Here is an 18,028-nt window from a genome sequence, read left to right on the forward strand (position 1 = left end):
GAATGCCCATTCAGTGATCCCAGTGTAAGTGTGAAAAAATTAAATTGTTTATAATTTGCCTAAGGGGAAGAATAAGTCATTCAAATTGTCATTAGGTATTTTTGACATGTAGCTAATTTTTCTACCTAAAGTAGAGAAATTACATATTTGTGTAAAATTTCTTATTTTGTCTTTAATACATGGCTGTCAGCTTAACCACTAGCAGGCTAGGTTAGCACATCTATGACACTAATATATAACGATATGTGATTAATAAAATACCGATATATACAGGTGCCCAAATCTGAATTTTGATGATTTTGATGATCCTTCCAATGAGCAAATCACTGAATTAGAACGTTCTTGAATATTATTAAAATGCTTTATACCCTCTATATAACCTGACATTTAAACGTTTTCTGTAAAATGTTGGAGGGGTTTTTTGGTGGGAAAGAATGCAATAAAACACATAAATATAAGAAGCCAAATGGGTAAAAAGGGTAAAAAAAAGGACTAGAAGAAACAGTGTTGATAATATCAAGCCCCATACAATTACATGCAAGTATCCGTATGGACAGACTCCTGTAATATTGACTACAATCTGGTGACATTTTACCCTTATTAAGCCGTGTTTGTCTGTACTCTTAACAAAACTGCAAAATTTACATTTTTGGTGTTTTGGCAGATTTTCTGTTTACTGATACTGCATTTCTTTAATGCATTATACATAGAAACATGAAATGTGGTTTGTTCATTCTGATATCTATTTTCCATAATACGTACTAATAACACTGCAAAGTGCATTGACTATGGGAGATCTATTTTAATAGTACCAATGTTAACTGAGTATACTCTGCCTGAATTAATTGACTAGAGCTAGCTCCAAGAAGGAGGTTAACTACTATCTTGGCAATGACCCATTACATAGAAAAGCATCCTCCAAGGTTTAGGCAGAATGCCAAATAGTAGGCATCTATATTGCACTTTTAAACAAAGCCCTTAGCAGTATAGAAGCAGCAAAGAACTACATACAGAAAATGACGTAGATATCATCTTCCAAGATTAATTGTTCAATGATTGCTACAGGGGAACAAAAAAGAATTTAAAAAAATAACACCCACCCACTCAAGACATGTAAACACAACAAAGCTAGCAAATAACTGTTCTGATGAATTTTGTTGTTTAAATGTGTTCCACTGTTGCGACAAAAGGTAAAGGTTTTATGCCTGTGTTGAGTGCCCCTACTCCTTCCCAGTATGATGTGCTGTGCCCGGGTGGTGTATGCATTCTTTCTCAACATCTTCTGCTATCTCTTTCCAAGCATTGGGACTATACCATTTTTCACACTGATATGGCAGTTTGCTAGCATTTGCTCAAAGCTCTGGCGAATGCACATACAAGCTTAAAAACGCTGCATGATACATGCACGAAACCGCTGCCATGACATCAATACCACATGCCTACACATTGGGTGACTCCAAACGGAAGGTCTGCATCAATGCACACTCCAAGGATGCACACTGATATGAACTTTCTTGAGTGTGCAGACCATTACCCCATGAGCACCCTACATGCACTGAAACATGTTGTAATGCACTTACAAGAAACATGCTCACTACGCGATCATTTCCCAGATGTGGATCCAAGTGCCGTGTATAGTTGCTATTATTGAAGTGTATCCCAAGAGTGCACATTGATGCGATTCTCACTACCATGTGCAATGGAGTCACCTGTAGGGATTCTCTCTACACCTCCTGTTTACCTTTCCAGCACAAGTACCCATTCATACACCTGGGTGGAGAGAGGCAAATGAAGATATAATAATATTGACTGATACCATCAAAATTGTGATTGAATTAGATTCTTCTGGAGTAATATTTTGTGACATCCTAAACGCAGGAACAAGTTATGATCATGAAATATGATATATCAACGGCCTAGATCAATGGGTTTTTTACTGCTCTGTATGTCTGGTTTGTAATATTTCTGCCAAGCCTTTGAGTTCCAAGATTTGCCAACCCAATAAATCTGACATGTTAACCTAGGGCTGAAATTGGATTAATGGCTAATTAATTTGGTTCATCAGTTCATGTATTAAAATGAACACCCTCATGAAAAAGGTTAAATGGTGTTTATTTAGAATACTTCTGATATTATTTCAAAATGTTAGAATCATGTTATATCATGATTTTATGCTTGAATTGTAACAATTGTTCACTTGATTGTTGGGAGTGACCTTCTTTTCCTTGATCTTTATCTTCAAATCTGTTCCTCTCTTTTCTTTCCACATAGGCCAACATGCTTTTGTAGACTTTTTAGCCTGGTTTGAGCATTTTGTTGGAGCCTGGTCCTATCAGAACCCAAGTGTGTCTCTGCATGGTGTGAATGTTTAAACAAACAAACTTAAATTGGTGTGGTCCACTATTATTGTAATGCTAACTGCTGAGTGTTTAAAGAATAAAACGCACTGCTGCCTTGTGTTATGCAGTTTTGTCTTCGTCTTCTATTCTTCTTCTTCTTCTCAGTGGGAAGTCATCTTGACTTTAAACCAAATTTATTTTAATATATCCAAAAAGCCAAAAGTGATTTTAACACAACCAAACTAATCTAAATGTATTGTATTTTGTGTACACAGGAGAACTGTAACTCTCAGGCCAGTTGCTTTGGCTTCAATGACACATCACAGGTTCCCATTGATGTACAGCTTACTCCAATGGATGTACAACAAGGAGTCAAAATTAGGTAAGGCATACAGGAAATATGTGGGCTTAAAGAATGGGAACATGTGAAGGATGTGAACAGGAGCATAATAGCCAAGAGCAGGCTTTTTGAGGGAATATAATAAAGAGTGGGAACATGTGAAGGATGTGAACAGGAGCATAATAGCCAAGAGCAGGCTTTTTGAGGGAATATAATAAAGAGTGGGAACATGTGAAGGATGTGAACAGGAGCATAATAGCCCAGAGCAGGCTTTCTGAGATTCAGTGCATATGCCAGGAATGTGTATAGAACTTGCTCCCATGGATATATATAAAAAGGAGGAGTCAAAATGTTTGAAGAACGTTTTAAACAGGATATATTGTTGGGAGGGCGGGTTAGTGTAGTGGTCTTCTCACTCGCTTCTCACCACTGTGGCCGGGGTTCAATTCCCCGCGGCGCCACATGTGAGTTTGGTTGCCGATCCATGCTCGTCCTCGCAGGTTTTTCTCCGGGTGCTCCGGTTTTCCTCCTGCATCTAAAATTGGACCTCTTCCCATATCCCTGTCCCATCATATCCGGATGGCGTCCCTTAAATTTAGTAGCCTCTGAGCACTATTGGGATTAGCCTGGCTTCGGCCGAATGTTATAAATAAAAAAATAAAATTTTGGTGTGGTGCTTTAATAACATTAAATGTCGGATTATAATTATAAAGATCACACATTACAACAACAATTTTAAAATGTTATCAAAATGTTATCGCAAATTTTTTTTGTAAATATTTTTTGCTAAATATTTGGTCAACAACATTATGTTAGAATATTTGCAGTAAGTTATCAAAAATATTTTTGATTGTTATTAAAACATTTTATACCCTTTACATAACCCGACATTCAAACTTTTCTAACCTGCGAATAATGTTGTTTGTTTGCTGGGAAGACATGATATTACAGGAATTATTTTACTGTTGAGTAAACTTAGCATTTTCTCGAAAATGAGACAAAATATTTGACCCCCAGTTCAGTTGTCCAATGTTGGCCCAACATTTGGAAAAAGATTACTCAGCAATTTAACTTTGTACAATTTTTTAATTTGTGATAGCAGTATGTTCCTAACTTTATGTAGAAGTTCATTTTGCTTTAATAACTACTGTGATAAGATAAAGCCTAGTTCTCACCACACTATTGGCAAATCTGTAACTCGCTATTCATTGAAATTCAAAAGGTCAAATATAAAAGATAGGTAAAATAAAAATGAAATTAAAATTTAAAAAAACGATCATTCATAACAGTAGCACAATGAACATGCCCGATTAACATGTCGGAAACAAAGGAATTTCTATAATACATGTAGTTTATGATTTTTAATTTACCAATTCAAAGATGTTATTATCTATTGACTCACAGCAGTGAACAATCTGATATTGGAATAACTCAAAGATTAAAACTTGTGACTTAACTTCTATGATTAGATCTTGCCGTATGTTGGCAAAATACATTTTCTTACAATAAAGCTGTACTTATTCTGCATAATCTGCATATCATGAATTTTATAAACCTTTGGCATCTATTGAAAAACAAATAATAGAATTAATCCTATATTGACTAAATGAAATAGATGAGGCACATAATGAAAAGCGCATTAAGAGTCACGCCTGAAAGCTAGCAAGATGATAATTGATTGCATACTTGATCATTTCAGGTTTAATAGGAAACTGAATATTATCCTCTTTCAAGTCAATAGATTGCTCCATTAATATGTGTAAATAGAAGTGAGACGTATTTAATCACACTCAGCTAACATGGGCTGCATTAGGCAATGCAAATTTGCTGTAGCTTTGTAATCTTTTCCTCCTTGCTTGAAAAAATGAGGTAGGTAAATGATTGGAAACTGTGATCTATAAATTTGCCTCATTGATATATGTTCCAGTCAGACACCAATAATGGGCTATTCCAGTTGAAATCCATACACCTCCTGCAGAACACATGACCTTAATCTCCCACACAGGGAGTGTAAATATAATATGGAGTTACCAAAAATGGGTGACTCCATTAGCATCCTCTGTGTGGGAGATTAAGGGCATGTCTACTATAGGGGTGTATGGATTTCAACTGGAATAGCCCAATAATAAGATACATGTACATATCCAATAAGGTTTTACTTGTTATTATGATTCCAGTAACCTCTAATAAACATCAGGTCAAATGCAAACCTGATATATTCATTTTCGTCAATATGAGATATAGGCAATGTAGCTATTCAAATTTTCATTTTTCCTCATCGCAAAGAGAAGAATAAGGAAATATGTGCTATTTTTTATCATATTTTCTAATATTTTCTAATATTTTTGAACTGTACATTAGTATATCTCACTTCAAATTGGACTCAATGAAAGATACCTTACTCAATGCTTTACCATCAAAATAATGTCATTTTCTCATCATTAGTTGAGCTTTTCTCCCCAAACTCTGCTTTTGCCTATAAGTTATAATCTAAGTGGTAGTAAGAGAACCTCGGAAGAGAACGAGCCACACAAGCCGCAAGTATTCTTACAGAATCTAACATTATCAGTGTAAACGAATTCCTGTTATGATGAAAACGTTTGGCTCAATATATCACCGGTTCGTGCAGTTGTAACATAGGTGTTTAGATGATGGATCCTCAATACGATTTGCAAATGGGTGTCATGCCCTATAAGTTCCTTCCTAAAAGGAATGACGAGGTTATTGCCATGTATATAATGTGCTTGATACAAGTATATCATTTGCTGTGCAGTTTATAACACCTTTCGAAACTCTTCTTAGATGTAACCAATATTTTTTCTTAAAGAATCAGGAATTACTGTGTCAACCTGTTTGTATTTACTTGGCTATTTTTTCTATAATAATTAAATTTATGATTTTTTAAAATACCATTGTTTTATTTTGTAGTGAAGGTTTTTATAGGCAGACATCCGTCAATTTTCCTTCTATGTTATGCTCATAATATTGTGTATGCACATCCTGTCCACAGTGGATCAATTGAATCATGATAGTGGTGTAGCTTATACTCCATGGCCAGTGGCTATTGGATGGCAAGGCAAATTTAGGAGTGAACTAGCCTCTTATCAAATACTTGTATTAAAATCTGAATTCATGTGTATTAATTGGCTGCTTAGGCTCTTCACAATTAGGTCACAGCCTTGTTACCTTCTAAACAAGGTGAGGTTCCTCACTTATGCACAAAGAAATAGGAATCAATGAACTTTGTCTATGAGCAGAGAGGTTTGATTGCTGCTTACTATGCAATTATAAGGTAGTATGGGCGCCTACTTGATTTTCTGTTTTTGAATTCAAGCGCATGGTCTCGCACACTTAATGACCACTCTGTGAAATGGATGAGTCTTTGCCATGCTGGAAATAGGAGCCGAAACTATCATGCCTTGAAATACATCAACTTCACGGTTCTTGTCAAATGGCTGTCAGAGTGGGCCACTCGGTAGTGTACAGAGTGCCTCGTCAGATATTAATGCTGTGCTTGTAGCTTTCATTCAACGCAGATATTCAATGAATTTACATCTCCAAAACCTATTTTAAGAACCATGAAACTGATACCAAATTTGAATGAAAATGATACTTAAATTTTGTGTTTAGCACTGAAATTAAGTTTAATTTCTTTTTTTCTTTTTTTGAAGTGTGCAAAATGCCAAAATTTGAATGAAACCACCCGTAATCAAATAATGGCATACAAAAGTGAATTGTGGGACTCAGACAAACATCCTGTCATTCAGACTGATAAGGGTTTACTCCAATTAGGCAACTTTAATTTGGGCAAAAAAAGCCTATAATAATGGGGAAACGTTTACGGTATTGTGGCATCCTACCAAACCAGCTGGTCAAGCTTATGCAGATGACTAAAGGAGGTCTAGCATCTTTCCCCTGCAATGTCAACCAGGAGGTGTAGCATCTTTTCCCCTGCAATGTCAACCAGCTGTATATTTTGATAGATGAACAGGTGAAGATAAAGTCATTATGGTGGTTACTATGGTTACAGAGACATTACATTATCAAAATGACTCAATCATGAGACCATGCCCCTCTGATGAGTACATCATAGATGTAGATACTTATGTGGTTACAGAGACATTGCATTTAAAATGACACAATCATGAGACTATTGCCTCTCCGATGGTTACATCACTGTATATTATAAGTGGGAATTGTTGCGAGGACTTAATTTTCAGAAATTTCATAAATAGAGGTTAGGCGGGCAGGGGAGAGTTCATACAGGCAATGTTGGGTCGAATGGTTACAACAATGCTAGATTTAAGATACACACACTAACACATATGCATTTTCAGGGTCAGAATTTCGGCGAGAATCCAAGAATAAAGATTCTCGTAAACAGAGTTGAGTGAATCAAAGTTGATTCTTGCAAACTTTTGTAGCTTACACAGAAGTTGATTGGCAAGAATCAAATGATTAACTCTGCAAAAATCAAGATTGACTCCCGCACAAAGGAACAAAATTCTGACTCTGCATTTTCGTCAACTTTAGCTTTAGTCTCCTCCACCTTAGCCGCACGCTACTTTGATTTAAGGATATTTTTATAATCAATGACAAACATCTGCAAATTGAAGGAGCCATGCCAAGCCTAGCCTTTCTGAAAGGCCTGTTGGTTATTTTCCCACGGAAAACTTTGTATCAGTAAAATATATAGTAGTTTGAAGAGCGCCACCGTGACAGGGAGCCGGACTTGTAAACGCAGCTTCATCACTCTGAGCGGCTTGTGACTGCCAAAACGGTATAATAATTGAAATGGCAGATGACAGGTGCTTTCTAGTTCGATTCCACAATCATCCATACCAAATCACCTGTTTTATTGTACATATCATGTAAATTGCCCCGTGGAGACCTCTTGCAATGGAGGGCAGAATTGAATTTAAATGAGGACGTAGTATTCAATAGGGTCTATACATTTTCTTTATTTTTATGAAGTAGCAGTGCCCCTTCCCTGAAGTCACATGTTATAAGCTGATTCATGGTGTTTCAACTTTAATCTTACAAGTTGAAAGACTAAGCTGCTTGCATGTATGTGATCTATCAATGACTTGCGGTGTTGTTGTAAATGTTGTTTATCTAAATCCATCATCAGAGAGGTTTTATTCCTATGGCTGTCACAAGTCACATTTGATCTGTAGCGTGACCATTATTGCAAACCTTATTGCAAGTGAGACTTAAATGATTAAAATATATGCAAACTAGAAGCGACAGGGAAATGAAGAAACATCGAGATATTTTATTTCACGCTGCATGTTGCTGCACATAATCAGTAATTGTTTATGTGCAAGTTTTCATATGATCTTTCCATGTGATACATCCCTGGGGATACATCATAATCACTGCTGCTGTCATCATCATCATCAGCAGCAGCATAATTTTCCTGATGTGACCTGTTCCATCAAAACCTGGACCATATTGGCAAGGCAAAGTCCTTAATCAAGGAGTTAAAAATAAATGGAAATAAATAGGACACTGGTATCTGTGTTAGGCTAAAAAAAATGCTATGTCTCAAAGCCCATGGCAGTTTCAAATATGAATGCGAAATGCTGGGTTTTTTTCTTTTTAATTTTTTAATTATTTTTCAAAACTCAATTTTGAATTAAAATGTCATTTTTTGAGTTTTCAAAAGTACACAGCATAAAATTGTGGTTGATTTATACATTTGAAGTACAAATATCAATTGTTTTATACCTAAACAATGCAAGTATCGAATCACATAATTTTTTTTCAAAATATGTCTCTGAATTTCATGATTTTATGACAAAAAAAAAATTTAAAAAAAAGATTAATTTGCCGTTTCAGCTGACATGGACGCGCTAAGAAAACGAACGCGTGTGGCAGCTTTGAGACATAGCTTCTTTTTTTAGCTTCATATCTATTTAGTGATAAATAGCGAGATGACTACCAAAGTAATCCTCTTACAGCCTATCAATTCAAGGCAGAAACAAGCAATATCATCAAGCCTGGAAGTGACACTGAAATTAGCATGTGACATTGTAATTAAATTGATCAATTAACTCTGAGACTGATTAGAACAATGTAATACATATTTTTGGCCAATAAAGCAACACTACTATATTGAAAAACAAGAAACACTTATGCAACATCCCCAAAATGTCTCAAAACAGCATTTCCTGGCCAAAAAGTTACATACTTGTGGCATTTCTTGAGCCAATTTTTCACTAAGTAGGCTAACTATTTAACTGTTGGTAAAAAAAGTTCAGCTTGTACCCACTGAAATTGCAATTTTCACCCTTTTCCGCAGCTATCTAAAAAACCTTTATAAAATAACAACTTTTTCTGCTCACAAATGATGGGACAGCAGAAAAATGGCTGTAACTTTTTTTCTTCACTTTTTCAAACCATGCAAACAATTTTGGGTCAACAAATCACAACTTCCATCGGCAAAAAACATTTCCGTTGGTAGGCCTACATTTACAAGTTGTGCCCATCCGGTTCCAAAATCCTGGCTACGCCACTGAATATAATTGAATTAAGGTAGAAGGCACTGTATGAACAAAATGCAGACCACCACTTATGATCCTAGAAGTTTTAACTTATTCCGTTCTGTGAACTTGAGACGTAGTTTCCAAGTCACGTCCTCTTGTGCATTCAGCATGTATCCATTGCATAGTGTAAACTAAACACCATTGGCTGAGATCACATAGATACTTGTTTAAACTTGACAAAAAGATGTTTGGATAAGACACAATGAGACCTCTCCACCGGAGAGCTTTCCTGGCTGATTTTACTCTCAATACTCGGCTAACAAAATACACTGTTACAGATTTTGTCTTTCCTGCATGCATTTCTATCATTGATATGAGAAAGTAAGGGCTTATGAATACACAATTATAGGTTTGATTTGGAAGTGATTGGTTTCAAATTGCAATAATAAACACTACTAAGATGGTTTCAAAAGGAATCACTGAATTGTTTTGGGGATAATTTTGTAGGGATATAACCCAGATACTATTTACATGACTTTATTTAACAGGAAATACCTCAGTGTTTTGATAATATCCTGTTGTTGTATTGTAACATAATGTCATTTGAAGTGAACCATTTTGCCGGATTAAATGGTAATTATTGCAGGTACCGTATTCATTTCATCAACCGCCCAGGGCGCTTAACACAGTCATTTTGGGTGGGCACTTATTTTTTACATGTTTACATAATTACATATGTAAAAAATGGCCAGAATATGGACTTTGTGTGTAGAGGCCCTGTGTCTGATACACAAGTAGTTGCATGCATGGATTCTGAGTACGGTATAAATGATAGAGGATCATGTGTAGTAAAGTCGCTGGGTGGGTGCTTATAGGGGCATAGGCAGTTAATGGAACGAATACGATACTGTAAAAATGGATTAAAGCATGGTTTACTTGCAACTAAACACAGTTAGAGATAATATGTGTATGAAGGGGCCACTCATGAAAAACTCTCTGGCTTGCTTTGCTCACCCAATACAACTATCGGTTATTATGGGGGGTGGAGCCAGAGGGACTCTGAGTCATAAAATGGGTTGCAATAATAGGTCAAAATTGCCCAAAATATTGTCACAAAATATTTCTTTTCATTTATACAATTTTGAATGCTTAAGATTTAAAATATGCTGTTGCATATGTTTTCTGTTGCATTTGAACTTTTAGTGATGCATTAGTTCACGAATATGATGGCCTCAAACTCGCAATTACACACTGGACACTAATAATATTCTTATTTTAGTAGAGTTTCAATTCAACTCAACTCAACTCAATTCTAGAGTTTCCATTTCATCCTCAACTGCAATGTTGTCACAGTTAAGTGCTGCAAAAGCAAACATCATCATTTTTCCTGGATTGTAACCCCGATTGTATCCAAATTTACTTAAACACTTTTGGCGTGTCTAATAACGTGAGTGGGTCTGGAGTGTATACATTTGAAGGCATAAGTAAATGGACGGTAGTATATTGTATTTATTTGAAAACAAATTTGTTGCACTAACAAGTTGATTGGGCCCATATAAGGGTTTTCATGAGTATGGGTATGAGTATATATCATGTATAGTAAACTCTCAACTAAATTTCTATCTTTTTGGGGGGAGGGGAGCCCGGGTGGGGGGGGAGGGGAGCCCGGTGGGAGGAGGAGTGCTCAATCCACGCTTGACAATTGACAGCAAAAGATATCTTCTCCGCAAAATAGAGGGAGAATAAAAAGATTGGTGACTTGAGCGTGACAAACTGGTTAATGATTAGCCTACTTATTTTTCCCAAAGAATAAAATACATTTTGACAAAGTAATGGAATATAAATTTGATGCAGGAAAGTCAAGGAACCAATGTGGAAACATAGTAAGTGCTGCAAGCCAGGATTCTACTAACCGAATGTTAGGAAGATCATATTAGGCCATCGGAAATGAATTCATAGTTTCCTCTTGGAGATCTTGAGAAGGGGATGAGGTCACATTTCATTATTCATTATTTGGCATCATTTCATTAGTTGCTATTTGTAGAGGCTTATAATATATGGATTCAAACAATATGTTCCAAATGAATTACTTCAGCATATCATAGGTTCATTTTGCTGATGTTATGAAATCAAAATCTTGTTTTAATAAATTACTATTATTGCAAGCACATCTAAAAAAGCTCTGGAAAGGGACAAGGGATTCTAAAATTTATTATTATTTAGCACATGCTCTACCCCTACTGAAAAACACTGCTAAAATGCTTACAAGAATGACACAAACATAACTGACAAGAAAACAATTTCAAAATAACATCAACTTAAAGAAAATTGAAATTTTAATGAAAATAATGAAAGTTTTGGCCAGTTTTGAAAAATGACGAGCGTTCCAAGAGGAAACTATGAATTCATTGCCCTTGGTCTTAGCGAGTATGATGATGATTATTTTTTTCCTGTGATGCAAAATGTACTATGCAGCCTTAGTGATGCAGCTGAGAGTTGGGCCAGTAGTAAATTTAAAACTTATTTACTTCACTGGTGATTAGCATAAAAATGCTACATTCTGCATGTGTTCTGATGAATATCATGATTTTAATTTTTCAAAATAGGTTCTTACAATGTGTAAACTATATCCTCCACTTCATTGGACTGTTCCATTTGAAATCCACGCTATCACTTTGGAAGAGTTTGGAAATATCTTCCAAAGGGGGAGTATGAATTTTAAATGGAATTATCACATTAAGCACCTCAATATACAGGGGAAGAAAAATTATGCATCGCACACTAGCACATTTAAACATGAATTTACAAATAGAAACATAACATGCATAGGCAGATATACCAGAGTAAAAACTCCAGACATATACCTGCCTGTGCGGGGGCTTGAACCCCAGACCTCTCGCTTGCAGTGTATGATGTGTAACCCTCTTCCTCTGTTCACCTCAATATGAATTTCATACACTCCCTGAGAAAATTCCTCAGAGGGATGGTGAGTTTCAAATGGAGCTGCCTTATGTGCTAATTCTATTTGAAATTCATACTCCCCCTGTGGAAGATATTTCCAAAATCTTCCACAGGGGTAGTGTGGATTTCTAATGGAATAGCTCATGTCATCACCATTTCCTTCTCAGCTGCATGATGCAAAAGTGAACTCTCTGAGTGCTTTATATTTCCTGTGCCTTTTCATTACATACCGAATATAATTACGGTGAAAGAAATGTGGCTGTCCTATCAATCTATGAGGAATATTATAATAAGAAGGGCCTGCTGAATTTCAATTTGCTAGTCCTCATACAATGAACTTTGTGTATGCATTATTGTAACTTAAATTTGGATGCAATGAGATAACCATACTAATAATGAACCAGACATATGATAATCCGGACATGAAAGTATGGGTATTAATAGCAGGCCAAAGTGGGATATTGCATAATTTGCATTATAAGAGTTTTGAAAAGTTATCAGATGGACCATGTTACTTTTCATGTTGTGAGATCTATGTATTTAGGTTAGGGGGTGAATGCTTTCAGTTACAACTTTTTTCCCCAGTTTCCCCCCAAATTGAGCCCCCCACCACAAAATCCACTTTGCCCCCCCCCCCATGCCCACAAAAATCCTGATGCTGCCACTGTACAGAGATTTATCACTATCATTATAAATTTCTCATTAAAGTTCAAATCAAAGACAATTTCCCTAGTCACCCTAATTAATGAATTGAGCCATATACAAGGCATGCATGGTAACCAGTTGTCCAATGTGTACTTGAGAGTCAATAATTAGCATATCTTTGATAGTAATTATGGCAATACCATAATGGGTACAAAAGAGATCATTAACCGTTTGACAGGTATAATTCTTCAGAGCACCTGGAAAAAAATACGCCTCACAATTTCGCTATACCCATGTGTATGTGAGTGAACATGGCTTCATGTGCTTTCTGATAGCATATTTAGCTTGCATGCCTTGGGAGTACTGAGTCCGTGTAACGTGCCGCAGGCTACCTCTGATGTTATCTCAAAGTCGGCATTATGTGCTGCTTGGGGAATTCTATGCGCAAACAAAAGCGTCAGACAGCAGTATAGCGTCATCGCACCGGGGACTGCTCTTTAAGTTGATGCATAGCACAGCAGTATGTTGCATTATTAGCGCCCCACTTCTATGTTAGTATATCTCTTACTTGCTCTCTCTCTCTCCTTCTCTCTCTCTTTCTCTCTCTCTCTCCTATGCATAAAGCATGTCTGGCCATATTTGTTAGATTTTGACTGATGAAAATATATAGAAACTATGTGGCAGTGATTAAAGAGTTTAACACTACACTATTTGTCGCTCACCTGGAACATGATTGCTACTGATCTCTTTATACACCATTTTTTTTCCTTCAAAAATTTAACAAATATAAAACAATCCTACAAATGCATCTATTTAATGAATATGAAAAAAGATATAATTTTGCAATCTTCATAATGTGATACATCACATGGAAAACAGCAGTTGTCGGAAACCCCATTGAAAGATAAAACATGTTCAAGTTGTAAAAAGATATTTGTGCTGTATTTGTCATACAAAATAAGTATTAGGCAGTTGAAATCCATACACCCTGCATAGGAAGAAGATGCAGTCTAAAAATGTGCTTCCCATTGAAGTGAATTTAAATTTTCATTGCAACTTTCCTGCAAAATGGCATACTTTCAGTCATGTAGATGCCCCCATTACATTTGGTGACTTGTATGACCATCTTAAAAGGGCATTTCATGATCCACAGCCTTATCCCCCCACTTTTCTCAAAGAAAGTTGAGATTTTTATACCACTGGAAACCTCTGTCTACATAATGTTGATGTACCAAATATTTCTTGCAGATTAATTCGCTTAGAAAAATATTGTCAAATTTGAATTTCGTTCTGGTATACCAGAACGAAATTAACGGTGGCCAATGGAGCAGTGTAATACACATAATCATGCATAACTCACAAACACAAAATCGGAATCAACTGAAATTTTGGGAGTAAGCTTTTTTCATGGATATCTACAGAAAAATGTCATAAAAAGAGGATGCTAGGATCACAAAATCCTCCTTTAAGAGGGATAGATTCAATCACTGCATTACACTGCTCATATATGACATCATCTCAAAGTTTGCATATTTTCAATGTGTATTAGCAGCAGGTTCAATGCTCCTATTTGGTATTCTATATCAACAGTTATTATAACATTTTCCCTCTCAATGAGTAGTAATTGAAATTTAAAAATAATAAGTATATGATGATGTCTTCAATAATTCACATCTGAGGCATATCAAAGATGACTTGAATCTCTAAGGTGCTCCTTCTTTTGGTCGACATGAATAATTTGTTTAGCTAATATCTACCTGTCTAGTATGTCTATGGTACATACAATCCCTGATGTAATTTGACCAATTATGTGCCAGACAACTCAAGAAATGTCAAGAACACTGTATGCTAAATTTGATATGTTTGTACTGAATGTTACTTGATTTTCATATAGTATAGAGATGTCTGGAAATGATTTTATATAATAAGTCGTTGTCTCACTAGGGTCTACTTGTTTGTATCACTAGAGAGTTCTGCTGCTTTATTGTATCAGTACAAGTCATTCCTTATTTGATCAAGCAAAGCAAATTGGATGTTGACCGTGTCCAATTTTCATGTGCAACATAATCCTAATCATTAGCTTCTGTTTGAAGAAAGAACATTTTGACAGTTTCAATACAAACAATTGTATATTTGGCAGCATGGGGGGTCACTCTGTACTTGAAGGTGCAACACATGATCAATCTGGAATTTCAAAATACCCCCTATTTTTGTGAGATTAAGGTAATTTCATGCAGTTTATCTCGTATTTAATGTGTAAACAAGGACAATTCTTGTGGAAATCTACCCCTTTTTAAGCATTTTAAGGATGCCTTTTTTGTCAAATTACAATATTTTTTGTATTTCAAGGAGGCCTTTTGAAAATCATTTTAGGTACAAGAAACACAGGCCCATGGATTTTTGAATATAATTAGTGTCAAAGAAAATATAGGGTTATGACTTCTTTGTCAAAATTATTTTAAGTGTACAAGATATTTATAGCCTAGCCCAGGCTTTACATGACTCAGTTTTGTGTTTACAAAAGAAATAATGGACTCTACCATATTGTCTGTATTAAATACCAATGGGCATGCATTCTTTTGAAAGGGGGTATTTATTAGAGGTAAATTTTCAGTGAAAAAAAGCTTTAAAATCAGAGCAAAAATCAAAAGTAGCACTCACTTTCAGTTTGTTTCCGAATTCAAATCTAACAGCGGCGGATCCGGGGTGCATGTTTAAAGCAATAGTGGAAAAAATATGTCTACGAATGGCTTTCATTTGGCCTACATTTCACCAATTTTTGACTCTTTCAAACTAAAATTGTACACAATAATAGCACCAAAATGGTCCACCAAATGTATTCAATTGGGTCTTCATTTTACAAACTTTTCTCACTTCTGAGGGGCACATCCCCCTCAGACAACCTTTTCTCGGCCATTATTTACATTTTCTACATCCACCACTGACTACCCCCCCACACACACACTTTCAAATTGGTTCCACCACTGCTGTTCAAAGCCAATATGGCAACACCCATGGAACAGAATATTATCGCAGTAAACACAAGAATTGCAATTTTATGAAGAATGTGATTTACTTAATGAAATTCTACCATAATTTGGCAATGAATTGGATGATAGTTTAAGTTAAGGTTTAGTCCATGCAATTTAGCAATCGCAACGGCCAGCACTGACAAGACTGATGCAAGTTTTAAGCTTACTAACATGATAATGAATGGAAATTTTTGCATTTCAGTAATTTTTTCACTGAAAGATGGCAGAGGGCATTTATTATAGGCGGTGTTTATTACAGAAATACAGTATATTGTTGCATTAAACAGTGAATGTTGAAAAACTGCTTTGTAAATTAAAACCTGTACCCTTCAATTAACTTGTACTCAGATTTTTGAAAATATCTATTAATATAAATTTTTGTTTAGCATCGAGTCACTGGACCAATCCCCATCTTTGTGCTGATATGGCAAAGAAACTATAGAAATAATAACCATAATTTCAGTTGATCACTTATCCAGCCAACACTGGCACACAGTGACTTATGATAAAAATCTGCCATTTATTCGTGCTGAACTAATCCTTCCTTACTAATAACTAATATTAGATTTAATCATGGAGTAAGGAATAATCATACATTAAATCATTTTACTTTTAATTTTAAAAATAATCTTGACCGAAGGAAGCTATTAAATTTTCCTGTTAGTGGAATAAGATAAAATCTTTCATTTGCTCACTGGGGAATAATCCAGGCTTCCTTGATATATAAAGCTCAAATTAATGCATGGATGAGTGGATGGATGGATAGAAAGAGAATTTATTGAATGATTGGTAAAACAAACTATAAACAGTAAACCATCCAAGCGCAATTCAGGAAAGTGCAGCTTTTACATTATCCATTTCAGTTTAAATCTTTAAATAAAACATTGTCTGCCCCTATGCACTTCAATTCTTATATTTATTATAATCCTATATTCAGCAAGCTCCCTCAGTGGTGTCCGAATGCTCTTCCTGCTTATTGTGTAAAAAAGCCTAGGTCATGCCTGGGTCACGCAATGCTATGCAGCTTGATTGGCGAATGAGGTAATGATGTTGTGTAGGGATTGTTGCAGGTAACGAAATGTGCACTGTTTATTGTTTCTTATATTCTTAAACCGTATTGTAAAAAAAGAACAGTCCTCAATTGTGGATCTATTTGTTGCAGGTGGAGGCTTTCATATTTATGGGTCCTGTACCATTTTACTTCCTATAATTTAGTCTCAAATAGCAATAAAATGAGATTATGATGCACTCTGCAGGTTGCTTCTCCACCATTTTCTAGGTTTAAGATTGCAATTGAGTAGAGCTGATACCAAAATAGAAATACAGGTTTTAATTTTAATCTATTCTTTGAAAGGAGCATTTGATCTGGTTCCTCAGAATCCTTATGATGCAAATCAATGTGCTAAGAGCTAGCGTTGAATTTAACCAGTGCTATGTTCATTATATAGCAGGATTCAGGAATTTGTGCTATTTTTGGCAGATGGTAAGAAGGTGAACTAATTTTAATCTGAGCAGTACAATGTAGGGACTTATGCTATCTTTAGTAGAAATGCTTGCAAGGCAATTGAATTTGTAAGATTCATGCCCTAAAAAGGTAATTTTTGTAGATGTCTTCAGTATTATAGCAAATTCTGATTTTACTTTGTTATTGTCAATAATAATTTATGCTATCTTCAGTAGATAGCAAAATCTTATTTTACTCTTTTTATTGTCAATGATTTACGCTATCTTCAGTAGATAGCAAAGTTTAATATGACTTTCTTTAATGCTATCCTTAAGCCTTGAAATAAGCTTGAAATAAAGCCACCAATTACTCTTGGTCTTTGTATTGTAAAATTCACATGAACCAGGAGCAATTTTCTAAAACAAATTGCTCCTGGTTCCAGTTTTGCACTTGATGCAGGAGTACTGGGTGGTAAGGTGTATACTGTATAGTAGAAAAGGATTTACTGTTTGAAATTTACTCCTGTTTCTTCAGAAATTGCTCCTGGTTAGTAAATCCCAAAAACGAATTGCTCCTGGTTCCAATCCGATTATCCGATAGTACATACTATAGCAAAGTCTAATTATACTTTTTTTAATGTCAATAATTTATACTATTTTCAGTAGATAGCAAAGCGTGTTTTTACTTTTTAATGACAATAATTTATGCTACTAGGGTGCGGTTACCCATCTTTCGCGGTTGGTAAATAAATGCAAATAAATCCCACAGAAACAAGCAGA

General features: G+C 35.5%; 1 protein-coding gene across 1 annotated transcript in view; it reads left to right on the forward strand.

The window, feature by feature from the left end:
- The window catches only part of LOC140156079 (uncharacterized), a 280,738-nt gene that overhangs the window by 34,018 nt on the left and 228,692 nt on the right, over positions 1-18,028 (forward strand). Inside the window, exon 3 of the mRNA XM_072179196.1 lies at positions 2,615-2,721. Coding sequence (XP_072035297.1) covers positions 2,615-2,721 — 107 coding nt within the window. The remainder of the gene's footprint in view (positions 1-2,614; positions 2,722-18,028) is intronic.

Source organism: Amphiura filiformis, chromosome 6, assembly GCF_039555335.1.
Source record: "Amphiura filiformis chromosome 6, Afil_fr2py, whole genome shotgun sequence".
Taxonomy (NCBI): domain Eukaryota; kingdom Metazoa; phylum Echinodermata; class Ophiuroidea; order Amphilepidida; family Amphiuridae; genus Amphiura; species Amphiura filiformis.